The sequence below is a fragment of the Sphaeramia orbicularis genome, chromosome 21 (assembly GCF_902148855.1).
Source record: "Sphaeramia orbicularis chromosome 21, fSphaOr1.1, whole genome shotgun sequence".
Taxonomy (NCBI): Eukaryota; Metazoa; Chordata; class Actinopteri; order Kurtiformes; family Apogonidae; genus Sphaeramia; species Sphaeramia orbicularis.
This window is the reverse complement of record NC_043977.1, coordinates 40,455,348-40,479,452: the sequence shown is the minus strand read 5'-3', so window position 1 is coordinate 40,479,452 and position 24,105 is coordinate 40,455,348. Positions and strand designations below refer to the sequence as shown.

General features: G+C 37.3%; 2 protein-coding genes across 5 annotated transcripts in view; both read right to left on the bottom strand.

Annotated features, from left to right (window-relative positions):
- The window catches only part of mphosph8 (M-phase phosphoprotein 8), a 34,434-nt gene extending 32,898 nt beyond the window's left edge, over positions 1-1,536 (bottom strand). For 2 of the 3 annotated variants that reach the window (XM_030124494.1, XM_030124495.1), the window contains exon 1: positions 1,316-1,532. In XM_030124494.1, the coding sequence (XP_029980354.1) occupies positions 1,316-1,417 (102 nt within the window). In that variant the 5' untranslated portion in view covers positions 1,418-1,532. Of the gene's footprint in view, positions 1-1,315 lie in introns of all 3 variants that reach the window. The other variant, XM_030124491.1, reaches the window with a different exon arrangement.
- Positions 1,537-2,491: 955 nt separating this feature from the next.
- On the bottom strand, positions 2,492-23,606 carry ttf2 (transcription termination factor, RNA polymerase II). Of its 2 annotated transcripts, none has more exons than XM_030125640.1 (23): positions 23,507-23,606; positions 23,184-23,289; positions 21,263-21,349; positions 21,003-21,072; positions 19,899-20,747; positions 19,200-19,320; positions 18,216-18,398; positions 17,897-18,054; positions 17,171-17,252; positions 16,309-16,434; positions 15,677-15,827; positions 15,085-15,190; positions 14,770-14,954; positions 13,436-13,589; positions 13,173-13,264; positions 12,713-12,798; positions 11,321-11,463; positions 9,221-9,400; positions 8,710-8,768; positions 7,185-7,338; positions 6,252-6,334; positions 3,861-3,935; positions 2,492-3,045 (listed from the first exon to the last, which is right to left on the bottom strand). In XM_030125640.1, exons 1-23 carry the CDS (start codon positions 23,532-23,534, stop codon positions 2,901-2,903), a joined length of 3,423 nt encoding a protein of 1,140 aa, XP_029981500.1. In that variant the 5' UTR covers positions 23,535-23,606; the 3' UTR covers positions 2,492-2,900. The 2 variants fall into 2 exon arrangements, with proteins under 2 accessions (XP_029981500.1, XP_029981501.1); XM_030125641.1 differs by having other exon boundaries at positions 19,899-20,744.
- Between the last annotated feature and the right edge of the window lie 499 nt (positions 23,607-24,105).

The following is a 24,105-nucleotide window of genomic DNA, read 5'->3' as shown; positions in this document are numbered from 1 at the left end:
AGCTGTAAAAATGCAATATACATATTAATGATATTAATGCTGCAGTAAAGTGAATCTAAAAAGCATCATATAACAGGAAACACTGATAATGGACCACATTTACTTTTCATCCTCTGAACAGATTTAACTGATAATGCTTACACATGTTAACTTAAGGTTTTAAAAGCAGCAGTTTTGATTGTAGTGGAATAATTCTTTGTGTGATGATGACAATACTAATCACAGATTACTTCAAGTAAGAGATCTGAACACTTCTTGCACCTCTGCATTTGCTTGGTGTTGGTCTGCATAGTGTAATCCACTTAACCCTTAATAAAAGCTCATTTAGTCATATCCTGTCTGCACTTTATCCACCTTATCCATACAGTCACAAGTCTACATCCTCTATGGACATTTCAACCTTTTTTCTCTCCATACTTATGGTGTTATAATTATTTTCTTTTTACTTTATTTTCTTAAGATTTTTTTGGTTAGCCCCTCATACTTGTCTTTAAATCGGCCCTTAAGAACAAATAAAATGCTCTGGATTAAAAAAAAATGTTAATAAAAAAATAATAAGTAAGTAACGCAGCGGCTTAGTTCATTATGTACCTAGCTAGCTAATTATGAAAACATTCAATGTCCACCTCAGAGACTACCAAAGTTTTATGTCTAAAAAAACAATTAAAGTTTATGAATAACGTTAGAACACGTATCATAAAACAGTCAAATATGACAACATAATCAGCTCTTCTTTATCAAGAGCCAAAAAGACTCTCCTCGGTTAACACAGAAGGGACAAAACAGTGTTAGCTTAAATGTTTTAAGTGTAACAACAGCCGCGATGCTAACCTAAGGTTAGCAGGCGTTAATTCAAACTGTGTACTCCGTTGAGTGACAGCGGCTCCCGCTCGGAAACCTCCCTCCACCTCCGCTTAATGTACACCAGTACTGTGAAGGCTTCTGGGATCCGACTGTTCAAGCCATGCTGCCGTGCAAAAGCAACCACGATAAAATATTTGCAAGCTTGCAAAGGGTCCGTCCTTGGCCTCGGCAGGAGAGAGGCAGCGGACATCATGGGAGAAGTTGTGCAGGAAAAAGCCTTCTTATGTGGAAGAGCAGCGTCTACTGTTAACCGCATGTGATACATCAACACAAGAGCAATTAGGCGCATTGAGTTACGGAGGAAATTTGCATAAAAGAACACCGTTTTGTTTATGTAAAGTTCAAGACCACCGTTGCATTTGAGCTATGCGTCGGAGGAGTACAGTAAGAGCAATGCCAGCCATGTTTGCCAAGCTAACCAGGCAGCTACGTAGCACTTAGCTAGGTTTACCTCCTCCACCCGCATGTCGATGATCCTCTCCACCTCGTATACATCTTCCTCTTCGTCCTGCTCGCTGTCAGCAGGCTCTACCTTTATGGTCTCCACCGACATGGCTGCGGGTAGATGCACTAGAACAATTGTTTGAGCACTCGCAAAGGCCGCCCTGGCTCGGTGAACAGGACACTCTCCAGCCTGCCTCCCTCTGATGACTGCACTAGCTCTGCAGCTCCACCAGCTACCGCCCGCTCCTACAACGCTGCTGCGTTCACAGCCGCTCATAAACTACTATTTTCGACAAATTGTCGATAACCATTTTAAGTGTCCTTCGTAACTCTTTCAAATTGAGAAAATGTGGTTTTAAGTAAGAGGTAACAGTTGCTTTCAACTATTGCACTTATGTAAAGTTTTTAAGGTTTCTGCTTTTTTCTTTTATTGGCGTTTCTACTTTTTAATGCTCTATGCTTCTACACTGAATATTTTGTTTCTGTTTTAGCTGGATTTCAAGCAAAACATGCTACATTTTTCCTGGGCTATATTTTCTTTTACCTCATGTTTTTTTGTAACTAAGCTTTATTTCTATAGCGCTTTTTACAGATATAAATCACAAAGTGCTTTACCACAAGTCAGAGTGGCATAAAACATAAATAGGGCATTTGAAATAACATATTGAACAGTATAAAAACATAGCATTAAAATAAAAAAAACAAAAACAAGCCATCCTGTCCACTAAAAGTGTCGTCAGCTGTTTTTTTTTTCTTATAACTCAACAGAATCAGTTAGGCACAGTGACTATTAAACACAAAAAGACATGATTATATGTATATCATATGCTATGATACTTTGACTTTTCAGTCTCAAGAAACGATTTTATTTGAAATGTATACATTTTTGTGAAATGCCAAAATTCCGATATTTTGAACGCAGCACGACAATACAACTACCGTTTGGATTTCACGTAGTAAACGTAGTAAGAGCAACAAAAACATGGAGGACTGCACAAGGCGGACCGTCAGAGCATCACATGCAGCCAATGGAACAAATAATCTGTCAGATATCATCTTGTAGTACCTGTAAACATTCAAAGCTGGTCTGAAATGCAACTTTCTTTGCAAATGTAGCCAGGCAATAACAAAATTACTAATATCCCTAATGTTTAATAGAAATAAATGAGATTAAGATGTAAAAACAAGGGGAAACATGCATTTATTAAAGCATTATTATATAAACAAACACCAACCAAAACTATGAGATCACAGAAATGTCAACATAAAGTATTTTTAAATAGATGTGTTTGTTAAATCACTATTACTTAACATGACCTTTTTGCCAACCTTGAACTCAAAAATGTCTGGTTCAGGTCCAAAAAAGTCATTGTATAACACATTAACATTAGTGTTAAGCATAGTGAATTGCAGTGGCTTTTGTGTAATATTTAAAACCCCAGTAAGTATCTCACATCGCAACACTGAGCTCCCTTTGGTTGCAGATATACAGAAGGCATGTTGTGTCAAGACTTTGTCAACTTTATTACTGAATAAATGACACTTGGCTGTGATTTGACAAAGCAGCCCACAGTCTTCAGTTATTTCCCTCCTCAAACCCCAAAAATGATTCTAAGGTCAGCCAGGGAGAGTTTGGTGAAGGTGCTTCCTGTTCCTGACAGAACATTCTGGGCAAGCTCCTTCTTCCTCTCTTGCAATGTTGAAATCTTCTCTTCCACAGTGCCCTCACACACAAACCTGAAAGAACAAACACGTAACTATTATGAATTATAACAAACAGCACCTCCTGTAACAATTACACACCCATACAAGGCATACAAATCAGTTAACATTTAAATCAACATAAAATTGTCTCTCAACCATTATTTAGTCTTTTAGTGGATTGTTTTTGGGAAAGAAAAATTTATGGTTCAATTTTTGTTAAAATTATTTTGTATGTCCTTACAACAGTGTCACTTGCCATAGTATAAACTGAAGTGGCTGCACACATATTTCAGAGTTCCTACAAGTTAAATTTAAGACTACTTACAACATAATTTAATGCCCATTTGACAACCATACTGGCAAAAATTCATGACACCTAGAATTTAGGAAAATGTATTTATTTACTCTAAAGCCTAGATTCTCACCGTTCAGTCATTTCTCACTGGGGGCTGCAAAGTTAGTAATAATTGGTTCTTAAGTTCAATATAAATTGTCAGGTTGGAACGGGTGGAACTGAATAGACTAACGTTACTTTCTTTGCGACTTGGACATTTCCTAGACACAACACAATACAGTGAACAAGTTGATGGCAACATAAGACGTATCATCTCAAATTTAATACCTTTTAAAGACTTTTTTAAGGTATTAAATTCAGATTTGTACATTCAAGCCTTTTAAGACTTTTTAAAACCCCATGGGACCCCTGATATTTGATGTCTTGCTGGTTTTTTACCCTCGGCCCTCGCTGCAGGCTGTTGTTATCAGTTAATCGTCCGTCTGTATGTGCAAAAACATTGGCGTGGACTGAAGGCAGAGGGTTTTCAAGTGAGTGTACGTTAGGTTTTTACCTGTGGATGGTGACATCTTTACGCTGTCCAACTCTGTAGATTCGGTCACAGGCCTGGTCCTCCAGTGCAGGGTTCCTGTAATTCAGGGGTCAGTGGATAAAAATGAAAATTTCATCTTCACTTGCAATATAAACAGAACTGTGCAAAAGTCTCACACAACCATTAGACTTGTTTTTGTGGGGTTGCAATGTGCATTCATATTTATTTCCAAGTTTCTTTTCCCCAGACATGAAAATACAGGAAATGTGATGCACTGTGTTAAAAACAGGCATAAAATCTGAACTAAATGGCTCCTACAAGCAAAAGTCTGTACTTATTATGACCTCTGTGACAAAAATAGCTCAAAGAATTAGAAACATCTGACGTGTTGAATGAACCCTGGTGCAAAACAAGAGAAATTAAATCCCATATTGTCTGAACAACAGGGTTAAAGACATATTACATGCAAAGGGAGGTCACATTAAACAACATTTTGGTCTGTAGAAGTGGTTTTTGTTTTCCCCTGAAACTTGTCTTTAGTGCTGCACATATTTTCCTGTACATCCTGGTTGAGAGAGAAATGCATATGTGTGGTCATTATAGTGCTGCTAAAACACATCTATGGTGGCCTCAAACTTTTCCACAATACTGTATGCCCCCCCAGCCCCCCCCCCAGCCCCCCCCCCCTTTTTTTTTTCTTTTAAATAATAAACATTTTATTGAGTGCTAAAAATGTTTGGCAATATCCAAATACATAAAAGGTGTAATGAAATACAAAGATATATTGCAGGACAGTTTATTACAGTATATATTATTGTACAATACTCTGAATATATGGTCATCACCCACCACAAAACAGCATTAAATAGTATGGAGCTTTTTTTTCCACAGGAGACATTTTGGTGTGTAAAACAGGCACAGCACAGGTGTGACTGACAATATTAATGATGGCTTTGTTCCTTCTAGTTTTCCCAGGAGGCCCTTCCAGTGAACAAAGATGCACAATTCCAAGGCCTGAAACTGATACACCTTAATGGGAGGCAGACATTTTTTAATGACATCAATTACACCTGAGTGTTTTTCGCCTTAACAAGACAAAATGTCTGTTGTGAAAAAGGTCTACTAATGTTCCTGGTTGAAAATGGTATATGTTTGCTTTTACATATTTGTGTCTCTCCTGTAAAAACAGGAATCTAGAGAGGCTTTAAGGCTCCCAAAAAGCCCAATCTGCACAAACTGCTAAACACCACCTGTGGAGCAATGACCTGTAATAACCCAAAACTGCTAGTTGACTCATACGGCCCCTGCAGGGGACATATACAAAGTCAAAAAAAAGCATTTAATTGGATGCAAAATTAGTATATACCCCCAAGTGCAGAATAAGTTATCACATTATTTTGTTTTCATCATTTTCTGGGAAATGTGAACTGTAAAATTCCACTAAGCATACGTACAAAAAGTCTTGTCAAAGTTGTCCAGATACTGGTGTTCAAGTAACATGTGGCATAAGATATAGCATATAAAAAAATAAACATCAGACAGTTAACTGTGAACTTAAAGTAATTAAGAATTCTTTTTTTTTTTTATAAATCAAATTATAATCAAACGCTATATTTAAAAAGTGAATTACTTTTTAACTGCAATGGATGATTTCTATTTCCATACAATCCATGTCTAAAGCCTGGATTAGATTAAAGTGAGTTAAAATATGATGCTCTTTGGCTTGGAGCCAAAAGAGCAAAATTATCTGAATCATAGGGAGTTTGTTTCTTTAAATATGTTTAGTGTTGCTGTAAATGATTGGAGTGATGCAAGTCTCCTTGTAGGCGTTTTCAATTGTCCATTTTGTTCATAAATAATTTTTGTTCTTTTTTTGTTGTTTTTTATGATTGTGCAATTAATTTTTGTGATTTTCATCTAAATTGTCATGTGCATGTTTGCATCTCTGTCTGAAACTCTGATGCTTGTCTCAACCAGGACGTCCCTGTAAAACAGATTTTTTTTTTTACTTCCAATCAAACTTTCCCTAGTTAAATATATTTTGAGCTGGAATCTTTAATGTGTACTGTTTGCCTGTCATCCTATTTTAAAGTAGAAAAGCACCCTGAGAGCACAGACCTATACCAAGACAGATCAGCCTCCCCCCAAACGCCACCAAAATTTAATCATTTGTTCCTTGTGCCAGTATCACCATTTCCTGAAAATTTCATCCAAACCCGTCCATAACTTTTTGAGTTATCCTGCTAACAGACAGACAGACAGACAGACAGACAGACAGACAGACCCGATGAAAACATGACCTCTGCCGTTCCTTGGCGGAGGTAATAAGCTGTACAAAGCTGTGAAGGAAAGAAGCAAATAAAGAATAAGGTTGAGTTCATTTGTACCAGTGTGTGTTTCAGTTTGTCTCACCAGTGCATGTCAATGAGGAAGAGGTGATTCCCACCGATAAGGTTGAGTCCGACCCCTCCAGCGCACAATGAAACCAGCATCACCTTTGACACAAACATAATCAATAGAGCTGAGTGGTGTGGGCGAAAACTTAATCTAGATATTTTCAGTGTCACAGAGAATTTAAGATTGTCATCAATTGATTTCTGGCTACTTGAACTGAGAACGAAGCTTAAAAAAGAGAAACACAACCACAATAAATACATTACAACCAGCAAAAATGTTGGATTTTTAATTTTTACTGAGCAAGAAAGGTCTCTATAGGAATAATCTCAATTTTGCAATTTAGGTATTTTCACAATTTTTAGACAGCAAAACCTTGATTCATTGAATTAATTTGACGTATTACTCAGCCCAGTTTCAAGATCTGAAAACATTTATCATTTTCTGAAAATAAAGGCTCGGTGCTTGGTTTCATTGAGGAATTGAGTGGTTCACTAAAAATATACTGGAAAGTTTTCTAGTCCTGCTCAGGAAATAAAATAATGAAAAACAGACAACACAAACGAATGACTACCAAAAAAACAGAAGAATGAGAAGACAGATAAAGTGCCGAAACAAATTAGTGAATGGTTTTCCAGTTATACCCCAGAAACAAAATAATGACAGTCTGACGTGCTGATCACTACTTCCATTCACATGATACGGTGGAGGAACAAAAAGCAAGCAATGCAGCAGCAACATATAAACAACAGCAGTGTGAAAACAACATTTCTGAGGGGCCACTTCTTGCCATTTTGAGAAAAATTCAGCATTTGTACAGTTTCTGATTGGAAATGCAGGCGCAGGAGTTATTCAATTTTAATGCCATAAACAAACTTTGAACAGCATCACAACATATTTCGAACAGTAAATCAGCTACATGTTTGTGTTTTGGTTTTGAGCGAGTGGTACCTGTGGTCCTTTGGGGTTCACGTTGAATTCTTCCACCAAGTCCATGCGACGTTTGGGGTTAACAGTCCCGTCGATAACGCCGTATCTCAGGCCCATTTTCTGCAGATGGACAGCCACAATGTGGAGCATGCTGGTCCACTGGGACACGATCACACTGTATCACCAGAACAAATATCACATAAACTAAACATGAAATGGTAAATGAATGTTATTTTGGTCAATTTTGGCTCATTAAAACAACTGTGTACAGTTCTTTCATGTATAAAGAGGTATGTGAACAGTCTCAACAGGAATGGATCTAAATGTTAAATCTTAATTAAGGGTTCCTACAAGTTAAATTTAAGACTTTTTAAGACCTTTTAAAGTGTACTTTGAACAGAACTTAATGCCCATTTCACAGTCTATTTCGCAGCCATACTGGCAAAAATGTGTGACTCCTCAAATTTAGGTAAATCTATTTATTTACGCCAACGCCTTGATTCCCACCATTCCGAGTCATTTCTCACCAGGGGCTGCAAAGTTATTGATAATTGGTTCCTAATTTCAGTATAAATTGTAAGGTTGGAACAGGTGGAACTGAGCAGACTAACATTCCTTTCTTTGCAGTTTGGACAGTTAACAGACACATTAAAACACAATACAGCAAACAAGTTTATGGCAACATAACTTAAGACCTGCTATATCAAATGTAATACCTTTTAAAGACTTTTTTAAGGAAATAAATGCAGATTTGCAAATTCAAGACTTTTAAGACTTTTTAAGACCCCGCGGGAACCCTGTAATGTAGGACTATGACAGGTACTAGATTTTACCAGTCTGGAGCAACGATGATATGAGATTATGAGTTTTGTAAAAAATTTCCATTGTGTAAAGGAAATACTTGAATGTTTAAATGAACATTTTCCTGAGGCTCTCTGAAAGCATCAGGACAACACAGAGCTGTAAAAGACCCGTCAAAACAGTGTCTTGTGGCAGTTTTTCTTTTATATAATGTATCTTTGACTTATCCCTGTGAGAGGACTACTACTCCTGGTTGATTCAGTAAAGGTGTGTTGAGTTGATATTTTGATATTTTTTGTGCAGTTTATTTTTTTCTTGCTACACTATTTTAACTTTTTAGTCTCATTAAAGTCTTGCAAATGAACAATGACTGTAAACAGGATGGTACATGCATAATTTAGCTATTTTAGTTTATCTGTACTGGTTATATGTGTCTCCACTGAATGAATAATAAATAAATGCATATTCTACTGTTATTTGTCGCTATATCTTTAGCCAAATCTGACTAAACACTGACAAACATGACACAACCATAAATCTGATAAACAGCAGTGGCGTAATATATGTTATAAGTTTTAGTGGGCATTGGTTAGCACATTCAGATACAGAGGAAACCATTTGAATGCTGATAAGGATGATTGTATTTGATAACAAATGCTGTGTGGACTTTGTACTGACACTGACTTACTGACCTAAATTGCTCCTAGTTTGTGTCAGTTTTTTTAGAGTGGGAGTAAAACTTTACCTTTTCTGATTGTCCCCAATCTGTCTAATTGCATCAAGTTCAGACACAATAGAAGAAATCTGGAAAAAAATATTTACATTAGTTTACTCATTAATATTTAGCAATACTACAACAACAGTATTTGTAACATTCTGTATTTATCATTAACACTGTTTTAGAAGTGGTGTGCTGGCATCGTGTTGAATGAAATATTTCAAAAAGTCTGCTCAACAGACCACAATGAAGACAGATTTACTCTCTTAATTTACATTAACATGCTCTACTGTTTGGTATATCTGCATAGTGCACAGAGAATGGCTATACATGGAACCAGTCACCTCAAATTACCTTTGAACTTTACTGACCTCCACTGGAGTTGACTTGGAACTACAACAACACTGATAAAACTTTTTTGCCGTCATGCAAGTCATTTCTATTTTGATCTTGGTGACCTACTAAAACACAGTCTGAATAAAGAGTAATGAAGTGTGTCATAGAAACAGATAACAGTGTACAGTAATGAAGCCTGTACCTTGGTGCTCTTACTCGTGTCCTCAAACAACTGCGAGGGGAAGCGGGTGCCATTCAGGGCCACGGTGTCTTTGGGGTCAGGGCTTGATGATGAGGGGCTGGAGGAGAGTGACAGGGCGTTGAGCTGCTCCTCGAGAGACAAGACAATGCCGTCGCCCTGAAGCTCTGACGAGTCCAGAGTCTGAGGAGAGAGGAAGAAGAAGAAGACAAAGGAGCAGGAACAGAGATGATGAGTCACTTCTGTTCCATCACTGCTTGTGTACTCTACTATAGTAAAGGTATTAAAACCACTGAGGGGCTGCTGTTGTAATGATACATGATTTCCACAGAGGGCCAGTTTGTCCATGACCACAGTTAAGTCTTTTTTTCTTTTTTAATACTTCATTTTTATTTGATTTATCAACAGACAGTACAACACAGAAACTAGGGGTCACTGGTTGAGGACAAAATATTTAAATGACAGACTGTAGTAATTATGCTTTGTTTTGTCTGTAGTTCAGCCATTTTCTCCAGCGCTTTATGAAAATATGTTCCTCGATCCGTAGGTAATAAGTCAATCTTTCCATAGAGTACATTTCGTCTATTATAACAAGCCACTGATCTTCACGGGGTGCATCAGTTTTGAGACAGTTCCCTGTAATGGCCTTTTTGGAAGCTATTATAAGAATTTTAGAGGTATTTGTCTTCTTTCTCTATTACATCTCCATGTTGCAATCCTAGCAAAAAAAACCTTGGGGTCCTTAGGAATTGTGAAAGTCAATTTTGTACATGTCCTGAAAATATGAGTGATTAGCCCTTGCATGCCCACACTGTCTCCAACAATATTGTTGATGTCTCTTTACTTTAGTAGTGATATGTGGTGTAATAAAGAATCTAATCAGGCTTTTCCACTCAAATTCCCTACAGTTCAGTCATTTTAAAGTAAGAGTTCAGCTCATCACTCACGGATCTACCCCAAAAAATCACAACAAAAGAACTGGAGCCTTTAGAGGATGGGCCATAATAAAAGCAAAGACATGGGCACTTGTTAGTGAAGCATTTTTTCTTGGAATCTGACCATTGCTGGCACAGGAGTCAAGTAGATTCATGAATAATTAATTTGAAAAATTTTGATTGACCAGTGGTTTTACAGTTCTGCTCTGCAAATGAAGTGATGACAAACAGGATGGACAACAAGGACACACAACAGACAAAATAGTCAAAGAACTGACTCCAATGACACACTGTAGAAATTTGAGTTAAAAAAAAAAAAAAAAAAGCCAAAAAACTTTTGCAGTTTATATTCTGGAAATAAAATCATGGCTGACAGCTGACTGCTTTGTCCCGCCACATTACTGTTAAACCATCTCATAATCACATGTTTACTTACACGAAGAACTCTATTCCTTATCTCTAGCACCCGGCACATGTACCTGGACTAATGAATACTGAACTTAATCGAGAAAAAAAAAGGTTTAAATCACAAAAATCAAGGTTTTTGGCTCAGCTGGAGCCCTTTGTCCCTCAACAAATAATTCATAATGTTTTTTCTTCAGCTGTGAGTAACAGTGATCAAAAGAATATTACAGGTAATGCCCCACTCCATGGGAACAGACACATTTTAACTTTTTAAAAAAAATGTTTTCCTGTTATTCTTCATCTGTTTATTTCTACGCTAATTGCCATCATTCTTTTTTGTATGTAATACTCGTATATAGTTCAGAATGATGTAACCTGTACCGGCCTTACCTGAGCATAGCTGTTGAAAAAATTTAGTAACCCCCCCCCCAAAACACAACATTGCAAATAATGATTTTGTTATTGTTGTCATTTGTATGTAATGAACATACAATACACTGTTTTAATAAAAAGAAGATATTTTGAATCATGTATGGAGTTCATGTATACAAAAAAAAGTATTGAATAAAATCATGAATTGCCAAGAACATTTAATTCTTGGTCCATTTTGCCCAGACATAGCACACAAACACAAACTGAAGATGTCTGTGACCGATAAGCAGCTGGCCTCTGAACTTGTGTTTGTGTGGAAGTGTGTCATGTTAACTACAGACAGACAGCAGGAGTCCAATCAGAGCAGCACTGTGTGAGTATCTGTGTGTACCTTTTTAAGGAGGGACAGGTGGCAGCAGCACTGTCGGAGGCGCAGCAACAAGGACAGGATGTGGACTGTGCTGGATGCCTGCTGGGGCTGCTGGGAACCTGACAGAGTGAGGTCAGTCTGGGACACACCAAACTCCTGGGCCACTGGGGAGCAAAGACAGCAAAAAAAAAAAAAAAAAAAAGATACCTGAAGTACATCAGGGCTGTGTACACATTTTTTTTTTTTTTTTTTAATCTTTTATGACATCGACTTAGAAACTAGCAGGTACTGAAAAATGTTCCTATTTAATAGCAAAATTCAAAACCCATCTAATCAGTGTTGGTGCATGTAACACAAATGAAGAGCTTATACAATTTATCATCTCACCAGACACATCAAGTTGTTTACAAAAGGTTTATTTTATATATGTAGAACTGCTTTTGTTCAAACTAACTCTAAAAACTGTTTTTAAAAAAACACAGGTCTAAACAAACTAGCACTCAGCTGTGCTGTTGGAGTGAACGTAGAGAACTCCTGCTTAATCATGTTTTCCATTGTTGTGCTTCTATCCAGCGATCATAGCACCAATCATCTAAAAATTCACAGGTTCATTTATTCATCCTTATTAATATCTTATTTGATGTATCTTAATACTTTGCTTCATCTTTACAGACTAGGTAATTGGTGATATCTACCTCCTAAAGATCTATCCAACAGGAAGCCAAAAGGCCACAAAAAGTAAACTGCTGCACTCTTTATCAAGATTATTAAACACCTTCAGATAACCAGCACAGAAAAGAATTGGGAGCTAAACGATGGAGAAAAAACACGCATCATTATTTAGTCAATTACACAGAACTTTTAGAATCATTTTAAATACCAGATGAAATATTTCATTCTGAGCAAATGACACCTGCCTCGGTTTGTTGATCACCTCTTGCTTAATTATTCGGTTTATTTTTTGTGCTTTTTTCTTGCTTTACTTACATAAAACAAGCTAATAAATAAAAAGTTTCAAAACTTGTCTGAGGCAGAAATAAATCTCATATACGTAGGATACAACTCTGTCATGTCTGTGCTTCCATTCTAATGTCTACTGAATACTTGTCAGCAGCAGATCCTCTTCAGTTTTTTAGCTCCTGACTTCATTTGAACAACATAGAAAAACTCATAACTTTTGCTCTTTCTAAACACACATTTTTAGAAAGTGAAATTATCTGAAATATGTTCATATGAATGATCAAGCATCTACATTTGTGCAGTAAACCCCCAAAATGACACAAATATATCTTTAAAAAAACCTACAAGGCAACAATAAGCAATTTGCATTGTTTTGTGTTAAGTCAGCAGTAATAATAGTGATTTATTTACATTCAAAAGTCTATTTCATGCTTTTTACACCTGATGTCTCACCTTTCTCAAAAGGATTTGCACTAGAAGCACCCGCCTCGCTCACATCTTTTCCTTCATGTCTCTTCAGGTAGTTCTGTAGTGTAGACCTGAAGGAGAAAAACAGTTTTATGTCATTTTATTCCTCATTGTCCATTGGTATAGTGAATGGACCCATAACCACTGACAGATATTTTGACACATACAGAGACCATTAATCCTGTCTCTGTTCAAAGAAAGTAGTTGCAAATTCATTACAGAGATTTCCGTCCTTAATACGTACAGGATTGAGGACTGAAGTACAGGACATTTCATTTTCTTTATTTTGGGTCTATCGTGTCTTCTAAGCTATAGAAATATAACAGTAGGTAGCAGCAAATCAGTATTTAAAGAATTCAATAAGGCTTAAGACTAGAACAGTGCATAGAAGATATTTGTTAATAAATTGGAGGTAAGTTTAAAAAAAAAAGGGCCAGTATGTTACCTGGATTGGGCAAAGACCACGTCATAAACAGCCTGCTCATCTTCAGACAGTTTGAGTTGATGAATCTGGCAGGTTCGATCAGGAAGAGACACCTGAAATATTCAGCACTGGACTTTAGTCAGACAGAAAGTGTGTACTGGAATGTGGCTCAGTGAATGGCTCCTGTTATAGCTTCAAAACAGATGACATTATCTACAGACAAATTCAGCAAATATGTTCTCATGAAGCCATAAGTTAAGGTTAAGTATGCATCCTTCCCCCACCAGTGGTTTTCCTGTGGAATCCAGTTGGTTCTTGGTTCGTCGGAGCAACAGACTCCTCGTCAGGATGTTGAGTCTCTCTCTACCTCTCTTAGAACCATTATCCACTTGAGCTTTCCAAAGTTTGTACTCATCAAATGGAGAACAGCGGAGGAACCTGAGTGACAAACATCAATGATACAATGAGTTCTGTCCATCAGGGAAAAAATTAAGGCCTTTGACAGATATATATATATATATATATATATATATATATATATATATATATATAAAAAAGTGTCTAATAGTGACCTTCTGAGAGTAGGTTGTTTGGTTTTGCCTGAGAATATTTTGCAAATGTATTCTAATTATGGGATTTGGAAGGTACAACTTGTTTTTCAGGCATGAGGATATTATCCTGAATTGTAACAGAAAATATGGATTCATTCCAAGTCTATTAGTTTGAGTTCCCACAGGTTATGAATGGATATGAAAAGGTTTATTTACTTCATAATTGCATTCTTGCATCAAAATTTCTTTTCTGTTTTGTCAGACAGATCAAAAAAGGTAGATTTTTTACCTTTACATGTTCTGGCTACACCTGTACCCACAAAAATACCCACAGAAAACAAACACAATGTCATCTACGAAATACCCTGCCTGTCATGTAACAAGACCTACATTGGAGAAACAGGAAGAGCGTTTGGTACGAGAAAAAATGAATGTGGGGAAAAAGACATCAGCAAAACACACACACAAAACTAAGGAAAGAGCAGAACAGAATATGAAATCAGCCATAACGGATCATTGCAAAAGAGAAAAGCACATTATGGACTGGGAGGAAGCCAAGGTCATCCACTCTGAAAGCAACAAATACCACTGCTGGATTAGGGAGGCTATGGAGATCAGAAAACGAGGACTATGAACAGGGATGAGGGATCCTACACCTTATCCCACACTTGGGATGCTGTCCTTTGTAGGATGCCAGACAGCAGGGGGCATAGTCATTCCCTGCTGTCTGGCAAGCCTGGATAACAGCTGACAAGACACGTCACAGTAACATCATGTAACCCTTGTGAGGAAGGCCACAGGTGTAGTTGAAACATGCAAAGGTAAAAATAAATCAACCTTTTTTTAATCTGTCTGAAAAAAAGAAGGAATCTTGATATTTTCAGTAGACAGTGGGAACTTGATCAGACTGCATTCTTGGATGGTTTCATTTGATACACATAGCATTTTCCAGTAATAAAACATTGTAAAAAATTAAGTTTTCAGAACATCATCATTCAGTCATTATTCATTTTTTACTTTCCATTATGTTTCTGTTGTAACTGGATCACCACCCATGTTTGTCTTACTTGAGCAGTGAGTACATGTCCAGCAGGTTGTTCTGGATGGGGGTACCAGTGACAGCCCAGCGGGCGCGAGCCCTCAGCTGACACACGGCCATGGAGGTCTGCGCTTTTGGGTTCTTGATATTATGGGCTTCGTCAAGAATTATCCGGGCCCAGGCGATTCGCATGAGTGGAGCTGAACGAGGTGGCTGAGGAAAAACCACAAGCAGCTTGAAGTGTTTATCAAAACATACCAGGAATAGATTTGTAAGGAAATTACATAAAAAGTCAGAAATTTTTGGCAGGAAAATGATTACAAAAAACACATATATGCCTAACCACATCATCAGCATCCTTGTTGGGTTTCTCAGCATCCTCCTTCTGGACTGGAATCTCCTTTGAGACCAGACTGTATGTGGTCACCACCACATCATAACCTCCAAGCCTGAGGACCAGAGAGAACAACTCATTCAGCTGGAATATTTGTGTTAAGAATCCTCCTATCTAAAGTAATGTAACTTTAAATCTGTGATGCTGTCAACATTTTTTAATAAAATAATCAGAGACCGACAGAGAAGAAGTAAACCCTTCTCTCTTCTCTTTCTGTCAAATCACAATTATGCAAACTTAGTGGATAGCAGTTCCCTTTTGCAAAATGTTTTCTCCAGTTGTGTTTAAACATCTACATTGTGCTTGTGTAAAATGTAACTGTGATCTTAATATTTTTTTTGTGTGGCCTCAATACAGCTACAGCAATTTAAAATTCATAGGACTAAAAGGAATATGATGCAAAAATTTAAAACTAATATGCAACAATCTTCTTATTTGCTTCAGAATAAAGTGTCTCAGCAGGAGGAGACAAACTGCAGAAATCAGAATATTAATAGTTGTACTGTAAAGACTTATGACGTTATGCGCCCGTTACACTCACACTTTAGCACTTTTCTCTCGGTTGGGGCCATGGTACAGGTACACACTCAGCTTGCCTTTCTTGACATGACGGTCAATCTCCATCTTCCAGTGATGAATCAGTGAGGCAGGACAGATGATCAGAGTGCCTTTAGAGACCACAAGGCTGGAGTCTGATAGAAACACACACCTAAGATGTTATGTGGGCAACACAGCTGATGTTTGCACATAAAACCCTCAAAAAACTTCAGGTGCTGTTATCATTAATTCATATTGTTAAAGAGATACAGAATTACGGAAGAAAAATGGTGACTATAAAATGAAGAACACAAAATGCCTCTATTAGACCCTCATTGGGGAAATTTTTACACTGTTATTTTGTACACACAGAGGCCCAAATAGACCAAAATACATGGATGTAATGTGTAGAAAGGGGTCAGAGCAGGCAGGCTGGCAAATTGTGAAGCCCTGAGCAGCTAGTTTTTCTGTGCCTTGCTCAAGGGCACTTCAGCAGTGATCTAGTGGTGAACTGGCACCTCTCCAGCTACCAGTCCACATACATGAACTCACCAAGCCAAGTCCCTACCAGCTGAAGCACTTCCGCCCCCATGTGCTGTAGTTAAAATGTGGTATTTTCTGTTTGGGATGTCATACCTGTTTTAGAGACCCAGCCCTCCAGCTTCTTGTCCTCCTCCTTCTCATCTTCCTCTTTCTCCTTGATCTTTTTGGCCAGTATGAGTGAGATCATGGTCAGGGTTTTGCCCAGACCCATGTCATCCGCTGAGTAAACAGAATAAGAAAATTAAGTAAACACGTAATGTAATGGGGAGTAGGAGAGTGATAATTGGGGTTTGTAACATTAAAAAAATAAATGTAACCATGAAGCATTTATTGAGACCCATATTTGCTTCTAATCTTTGTGTTTAGTCTGCACAACCTGAACATACCTAAAGGCTTAGAACTCAGAACACTTTCCAGACGCATTCTTTGCATATCAGAATTGACTGGATGACAAATATGGCTCTCTGGCTACACTACGCCTGAAAATCGTTTGTTCCAGTTCTATTTTACTCAATGATGGGAATAATTAGTTACAAGTTACAATGTAACTGTATTCCAAAGAAACATGGATCTGTTTCATTTTCTTTACATTAGAGGTAGACCGATTTGTCAAGGCCCGTATATTGACACTACTCTGGGACAGAAAAAAAGCAGACGCCAAGCCCACTTCTCTATCCCAAAATATTGACCCTGAAACTAAAGTATACATTTAGGAAATTAACTGTCTTTGATTTCTGTAGAGACTGGATAACTGTGATGATAACTGATTTATCTATTTAGATGGAAGCAGTTTTTATCTTTTGAACTTTTCTTTTCCCTAAAACACAGCGATTCCACTCCAGAAATCTAATATTAGCCACAGGCAGCTATATGAGAGTCAAAGTCTGCTGATACTGACACTGTTTGTAAAATGTCCTATCGACGCCACACAATTATCGGTCTCTTGTGAGCGTACCCAAAATTCCCCCACAGGGATTCTGATTTTCCCTCCAGAGCAGCCAGGCCAAAGCTCTCTTCTGATGGGCCAGCAGCGACACCTGATGAAGAAATCACAAAACATCACAGTTAAAGTAGCCCCATGTGGTCTGTATCCATATGTAGCTCATCCAAAAGGTACTGAAATGAGATGAGGTCGGGGCTCTGCACAATCGTTCATTCATGTCAAAGTGGGCAGGCATTTTTCTTATTGTGAGCCTCCTTTATGCACAGGGAAAGTCAAGTTTAAACAGGAAATACCCCCAAATTGTAGCAAAAGCAGCACACTGTCTACACTGAAAACTATGACAATTCAAGTTCCTTTAATTGTAAACTGTAGAGCTAGACCAAAGTCCAAAAACACACAAAACCAACACACTGGGTCAACAGTAGTTTAACAGTGCAATGCCTTATTCAGACTTCTTAAGTGTTAGTAATATAACTGATATTCAATCATGAGATTCAATGATTCTTCAGTTTACCAGTAGTGAAAACAGGATAGTCATTGTTGTTTTAATGCAGATTCAGCCTAAATCCTATCCTTGATAAACACCAATTTTTTCCTTTTACTAAACTTACCACATTATTTTTAACCTAGTGCAGCAGAGCCCATATACGTTATCTTAATTTAATTGGTTTTCGGTAGTATCCATCCTTGTGAAGGACTGCTGAACACCAGGAAAAGTGAGTGAGGAAGGGTATAAACCTTAATGCCCCTTGGGTCTGTGACTTCCTTCTCTGGATCAGGGCAGGATTCCAGGGATTTGTGGAGGTGGTCTATGGCCTCACAGGTGGCGTTTTTCACTGCCAGCAGACGGTCATCTGTCATCCGCCCACCATAGTAAGCATGAACCTGTGGGTTTGCTAGAAACATGCAGAGAGGATTAAAGCACTGGTATGAATGCTACTAAATAAAGAAGCGAAAAGCGATAAATACATAGAAAGAAGAATATGTAGTAAATTAGGAAGAAAAAAAAACAAAATCTAGACTAAAATCCCACAGATAAATAGGGGGATTCGGTTACCTCCATACATCTGGGTGTAGCCCTGGCTCAGCTGCAGCCCCATGGAGCTACCTGAGGCCTGGGGCTGGAAGGAGCCTGAGGATGGGGGTGCAGGGAGCAGGATTGTGCCCCCCTGCCGACTGAATGGGTTAACCTGGCTGCCACTTGGAACAGCACCACTGCTGCTAGATTTACCCTGAGTCTCTGAAAGGATTCACAAAGAAAGTAAACAGTTCTGAATATTCATACTGATCCATTATTCACCTCATAACCAGTACTGATTGCACCACCGCTGCTATTGGAAATGCATTCACATATTCTATTATAGTTTATTCTGTATACCACCTATTTATTCTTACTCTACTTTTACCATTTTTTTCAAATTTGCATGGCTTTAATTATAAGGTGAGAGAGAAACAATATCAATTCTCTGCATGTCCTGTGCATCTAGTGAATTGACAAAATACAATCTTTGAATTCTTTGTGCAGAGCGTTATGCCATTTCTCTTTCATGTTTTGGAGTTTCTTTATCACATTTTCCAATTTGTCATTATTCTTTAAATCTCTCTTCCTTTGTGCTATTATGAACTATTATCAGATGAGGTTGTTTTTACCTCCCTAAATTGCAGCGTTTGATATGAAATGACATCAGAATATGATATTTTGATCTTAAAGCACAGACCCTAACACTCCAACCCAAACAACTAATAGAAACAAGATGCATTCTATACGTTTAAAAAAAGATTATCTCTGCCTAAGCAGGTGTAACTTATATACAGACACATTTACGCTGTGTGACAATGCACATGTATTTTTTTTTCCTATCTAAGTTGCGACTCCCTGATCCTGTTGTTTGTATTACGTATGTTTAACCATGTTTGTAGTAAAAATAAGAAAAATTAAGTTAAAAAAAAACAACAACTTTTTTTTCTGTACATCTGAACACTGACTTTGACATTACCAATCCCTCATACACACAGTATTACTTCTATTGCATTGACTTACCAGGCTGAGAAGGAGCAGCGAGGCTCAGAGACTCTAGGGCTTCTTCTAGTTCTTTGACCTGAGTCCTCAACCGCTCCCCTTTATCTGGCAGAGCTGCCACGTTCACTGCTGACAGAGTGGCCTTAACAGGCAATACACAGAGCAATAGATCAAAATACAATATTATCTCTTAAAACAAGCACTGATTGCTGTGAAAGTTATGGTATAAATTGCTGCTTCCAGATGACATTAATATTAAAACACTTTGTAATATATAAATGAAAGGAGAAATTCTAATTTTAGATCATGTTTGTTAAGGATCAGCATTAATATGATGCACATAATGTGGTTGGTAGATGCTGGTGAACATATCAAAGCTGTTACAAACTTAAATAAAAACTAACCACTGATGAAACAGATGCTATTATTCTGACATGAACTTCACAATGACAGTTAATGAAGAGAACTGCTGCTATCTGTGTTTACACTACTAAAAATAAAATGTTAAAAATGTAGATAAAAATGTTAGGTAATACAGTTATTTGTCAGGACTGAGTATAGTTACATTAGATGTGTTTACATATATAAAATAATTAATAATTTCATCTACAGATGCTGGTCATATATGTATTTATATTTAAAATGACTGTGAATAAATGTATAATAATATTACACAAATAGATATAATAGTAGATCTGTTTCCTACAGATTTCGCCTCACCTTTTTCTGTTGGAGCTGAGAAGTGAGCAGGCGGTGCAGTCCTTTAGGATCCTCCTGTCGGCCTTGGACCTTGGAAGCTGGCTGGAAACCTGGGAAAGTGGTCAGGGTCTTTTGGACGGCAGAGATGGGGGGAGTTTTCTGAGTAGCCGGCTTCACTGAGACTAACACCACATCATCATCATCATTGTTGTCACCATCGTCATCATCTTGGTGATGTCTGGCCTGGATTTGTTTCAGTTCAGCAGATGGTTGGTCTCTGCTGCCACCAGGCACAGGTTTAGAGACACCTTCCTTTACTGTTGGGTCAGTTTCCTTGTGTAGACTGGATTCGGCTCCTATCAGCAGCTGAGGCGGCTTTTCATGTACAACCTGTGAGGTTTGTTTCTTGGAGTGAGAAGCTTCGACACTAGAGGTAGAAGTCTTCTTTTCTGCTTCTTCCTGCTTGTCAAGGTTCTCTTTAGGTTTTTCTTGCATCTTTCCCACCGCGTCTTCCTGACTGTTAGGTTTATGATCATCTTTATCCTCATGTGAAATTCTCTTTTTAACTTTCATCCCTGGTGGAAGTTGTTTACCACGGTATGTATCAGAGGAAGGCAGATTCCTTTCCTCTTCCTCTTTCTCTGCTCCTGGAACTACACTCTCCACATCCCCTTCCTTGTTGTGCTCTTTTCCTTTATCCTTGTGACACAATTCGCTGACTTTATCCTTTTCTCCATCACTCTGTACTTTCCTACACTCAGAGTCCGTATCCGTCTTGCCAGGGACCTTGAAGGGGTTTCTGACCGGCGGCAGACAAGAAGGCTGCAGCTGGGTTTCAGACAGAGGATTTCTCTTTTCTTTCCTTGGCTGCTTTGATGGAGGATAACAGAAAAATCAGATGAAAAAATGTGACATATTTCATTATATTGAGTTTTCATAAACTAACAAACTGCTTCAAAAGAGTACAATTTTAGATTTGTCTTTTATCTATTTTTCTCCAAGTATTGTTAATGTAAGAAAAACATGTCCAATGAAGTGTCAAAAAACATTTTGTTCAGTTAATCAATGCTTGTACCCATGAAATGCATTTGGATATACAATACATGAGAGATAAAACTGTCTTACTGCAGTCCATGGTATACTCCCACACCATCTTTGGCCTGTTTTTTTACCCTCAATGCACCGGTAGAACAACCTGAAAAGTAAAATAACCATTTTGTCCATCTGACATGGTCAAGTCTAAAGATGATATGAATGCTCCAAAATAAAACAACATATAAAAGTATTTTGACCGGCACTTTTAAGGAATTAATTAAATGTGTCTTTATAAATGTACTGTTTGCAAAGTAGAATGCATCCTGTTTTAAACAATAAAGTAGGCCCACTTGTAGCTTTGCTCCTGTTGACTGTAGGCGAGAGCTTGGAGTTCCACCATTGTGTCTTCATGACGCAGGCAGTGGGATGGTGAAACACTGGAAAGGGAGGAAGATAATGAAGGTTACAAATAGGAACTGTTGTTTGAGTAAGAATCAACAAACAGACAACAAGTGAAGGGGTAAAGTAACATAAAACTCTCAGTAAGGGGTTATTCCATAATGTACCACCACAACAGATTCAGTGCTCCTTGGCATTGGTTCCACAATCTGAACTCTGCTGGAAGGATGAGAAACCTAAGAAAACATATTTCCTGATTTGATGTTTGGATGGATATACACTCATCTTGAAAGAAACTATTTGCATCAAGTTTGTCAACCATAATTCTTCTTTTCTAACCAATTTGAAGGCTTAAAGGTGTACAAAAATCATGTAAACTACAAACAATACAATGGCATCAAAAAACCAGCAGCTATACTGACACTGATATGGATCCCACACAGTCCAGACCTGTACTTAACTAGGAGGAAATGTAGTAAAACTGTACATATATAGCAGTTTCTTTTTCAGCTTGAGTAAAAAGAACAAAATAAACTATCTGAAAAGACTGATTTGTGATTTATGAGGATAGCCTGAAAGGTTCATAGGTTGATAATGAAAATGCCAGATTGATGAAACTCACATACTGAAGTCAACTCTTTCAATAACTTTGCATCCAAGGAAACTTTTATTTGTTGGCTAATTGATGACTTTAAACATTAGTAGCTGAAGGGGATCTTGTTCCATCAAGGGACGCACAGATATGTTTGCTATCATTTTCAGATATTAGCTATCAGTGGAAGCAGCTGATGTTTGTCTGTTGTGGTATATGAAGGCCATTTCATAAATTCAAAGATAGTTTAATGACGGGTTGAAAGACTTCAAAACACTTCAGTTGACCTATTTTTAATATATGTAATATTTTCCATATGTGACTATATAAATATTTACTACTGAAATATTCTAAATATAGTGTCAAAATATTCACTATATTGACTACCAAAAGTTTCCAAAAATAATCACACATTTGGCAGAAAAGAAACAAAGTAATGACAAGATATTGTCAGTTACCAACCAATTGCTTGTTTTTACCAATCAAAATTATAGGCATTGAAGTAATGCAGTACCACTGGAAAAACATGCAGACTTCAAAGTGTACAATGTGGAAAATAAACTTTATCAGCCATAAGGGAGAAATGTATTAATAGTTGACAAAAGAAGTACTCACTACATTTGCTTACCTATAGAAGTGTTTGTTGGATGAAGCAAAAATAAAATTGGTTAGCCTAATGCTTTGATGTGATAACTTCCATTTTTAAAATTATACTATATAATAAATAAAACTCATTAACTATGAGCTTGTAAAAAGCTTGAACCAGCTGAAGACCGGGAACACATGATCTGGATGATGCAAACCCTACCTCAACTGGCGCTGGGACAAACTCTGGATTAGTTTCATTTTGAATAGTAGTGTCTGAATAGAAACTTACAATATAATGAAACTGAAAGAGATGTCTCCTGTTACTAAACAACAGTAGCCTATAGTTTATATGATAAGTTTGTATACAGGTGGTATATGGTGTGCTCACAAGTTTTTTTTAATTATTATTTGACTAAAACAACTTGCACTTCAGCATAATTTTGACCAATTTTATATTATTGCAATATTTAGAAAATAGCTCACAAAACAAATCTGATCATAGTTGAAAACAGATGACCCCTTCAGAATGGAAAAGAAGGCTCAGAGACCAGGACGTTTTCTCAGTTTAGGCACTGAGCAAAACCCACTTCACTGTCATATAATGCAGGAGAAACCCTGTTACAACAGATGTTATTGCTGGGCTGTTTCCCACTTACAGAGGATCAGTCTGGACATACAGTATCAGTGGATACCTGGTAGGCTGACTGAAGTCACAGCCTTGCTTGTCAACGCAGACGTAGAAGCTTTTGCCTTTAGTTGGTCCATCTTTTACTCCTGTTTTTAACATACATAGGCCACCTGTATGAAAACACAGAAGATAGTTCATTTACTAAATTATATCTTAGGGAAGGTTAAGTAGCTTAGACCCAAAACTACAAAGACCCTCCAAACATATGTAGTATCATGACATGGCAGAGAGTAACAAGTGAGAAAGTAAAAAAAAAAAAAAAACAACGCCGAATCTAGCAACAAAAGCTAGGACAGCAAAAGTTAAAACGACAAAATAACGACTTACCGTGACTTTTACATAAAACCTTTTCCATTTTCCAGACAGACACGTTCAACCATTCATCACATTTACTTCCAGTTATCAGACCGGTAACTAATGAGGTATTTGTATTAACCAATCATTGCTGCCGGGACAGACTTTTCCGGTTTAATAATTTCAATGTACTAGACTGACTAAAAATTAGTAAACCACAAAACGCTTATTTTGAGACTTTAAATATGTTTAAATAGTAAGTATAATAACCCAATTTATAATACACAAAAATACAATAAAAAAACAGAACATTTAACGGCACTTACTCTTTCATGATACAGTTGACTTTTATTTTGAAGTATTTTACCATTAAACCGGATAAAATATGAGGACCTGCAAATTTTATAAAAGTATTGCATAGAAATGTGTTTGAAAAACAAATACAGAAAGAGATTATGTGTAATAAGTACATATTTGAACTATTATCCATTTTATCCAAAATAAAAATATTTAAAATAAAGTTGGCGAAGCACCGTTACAAAAAAAAACCCCTACTACTCACACTACATTACCCATAATGCAACGGTGTACGTGTAATCTTCATTTTACTCTCGCGGGCTTTGTTTTGATAT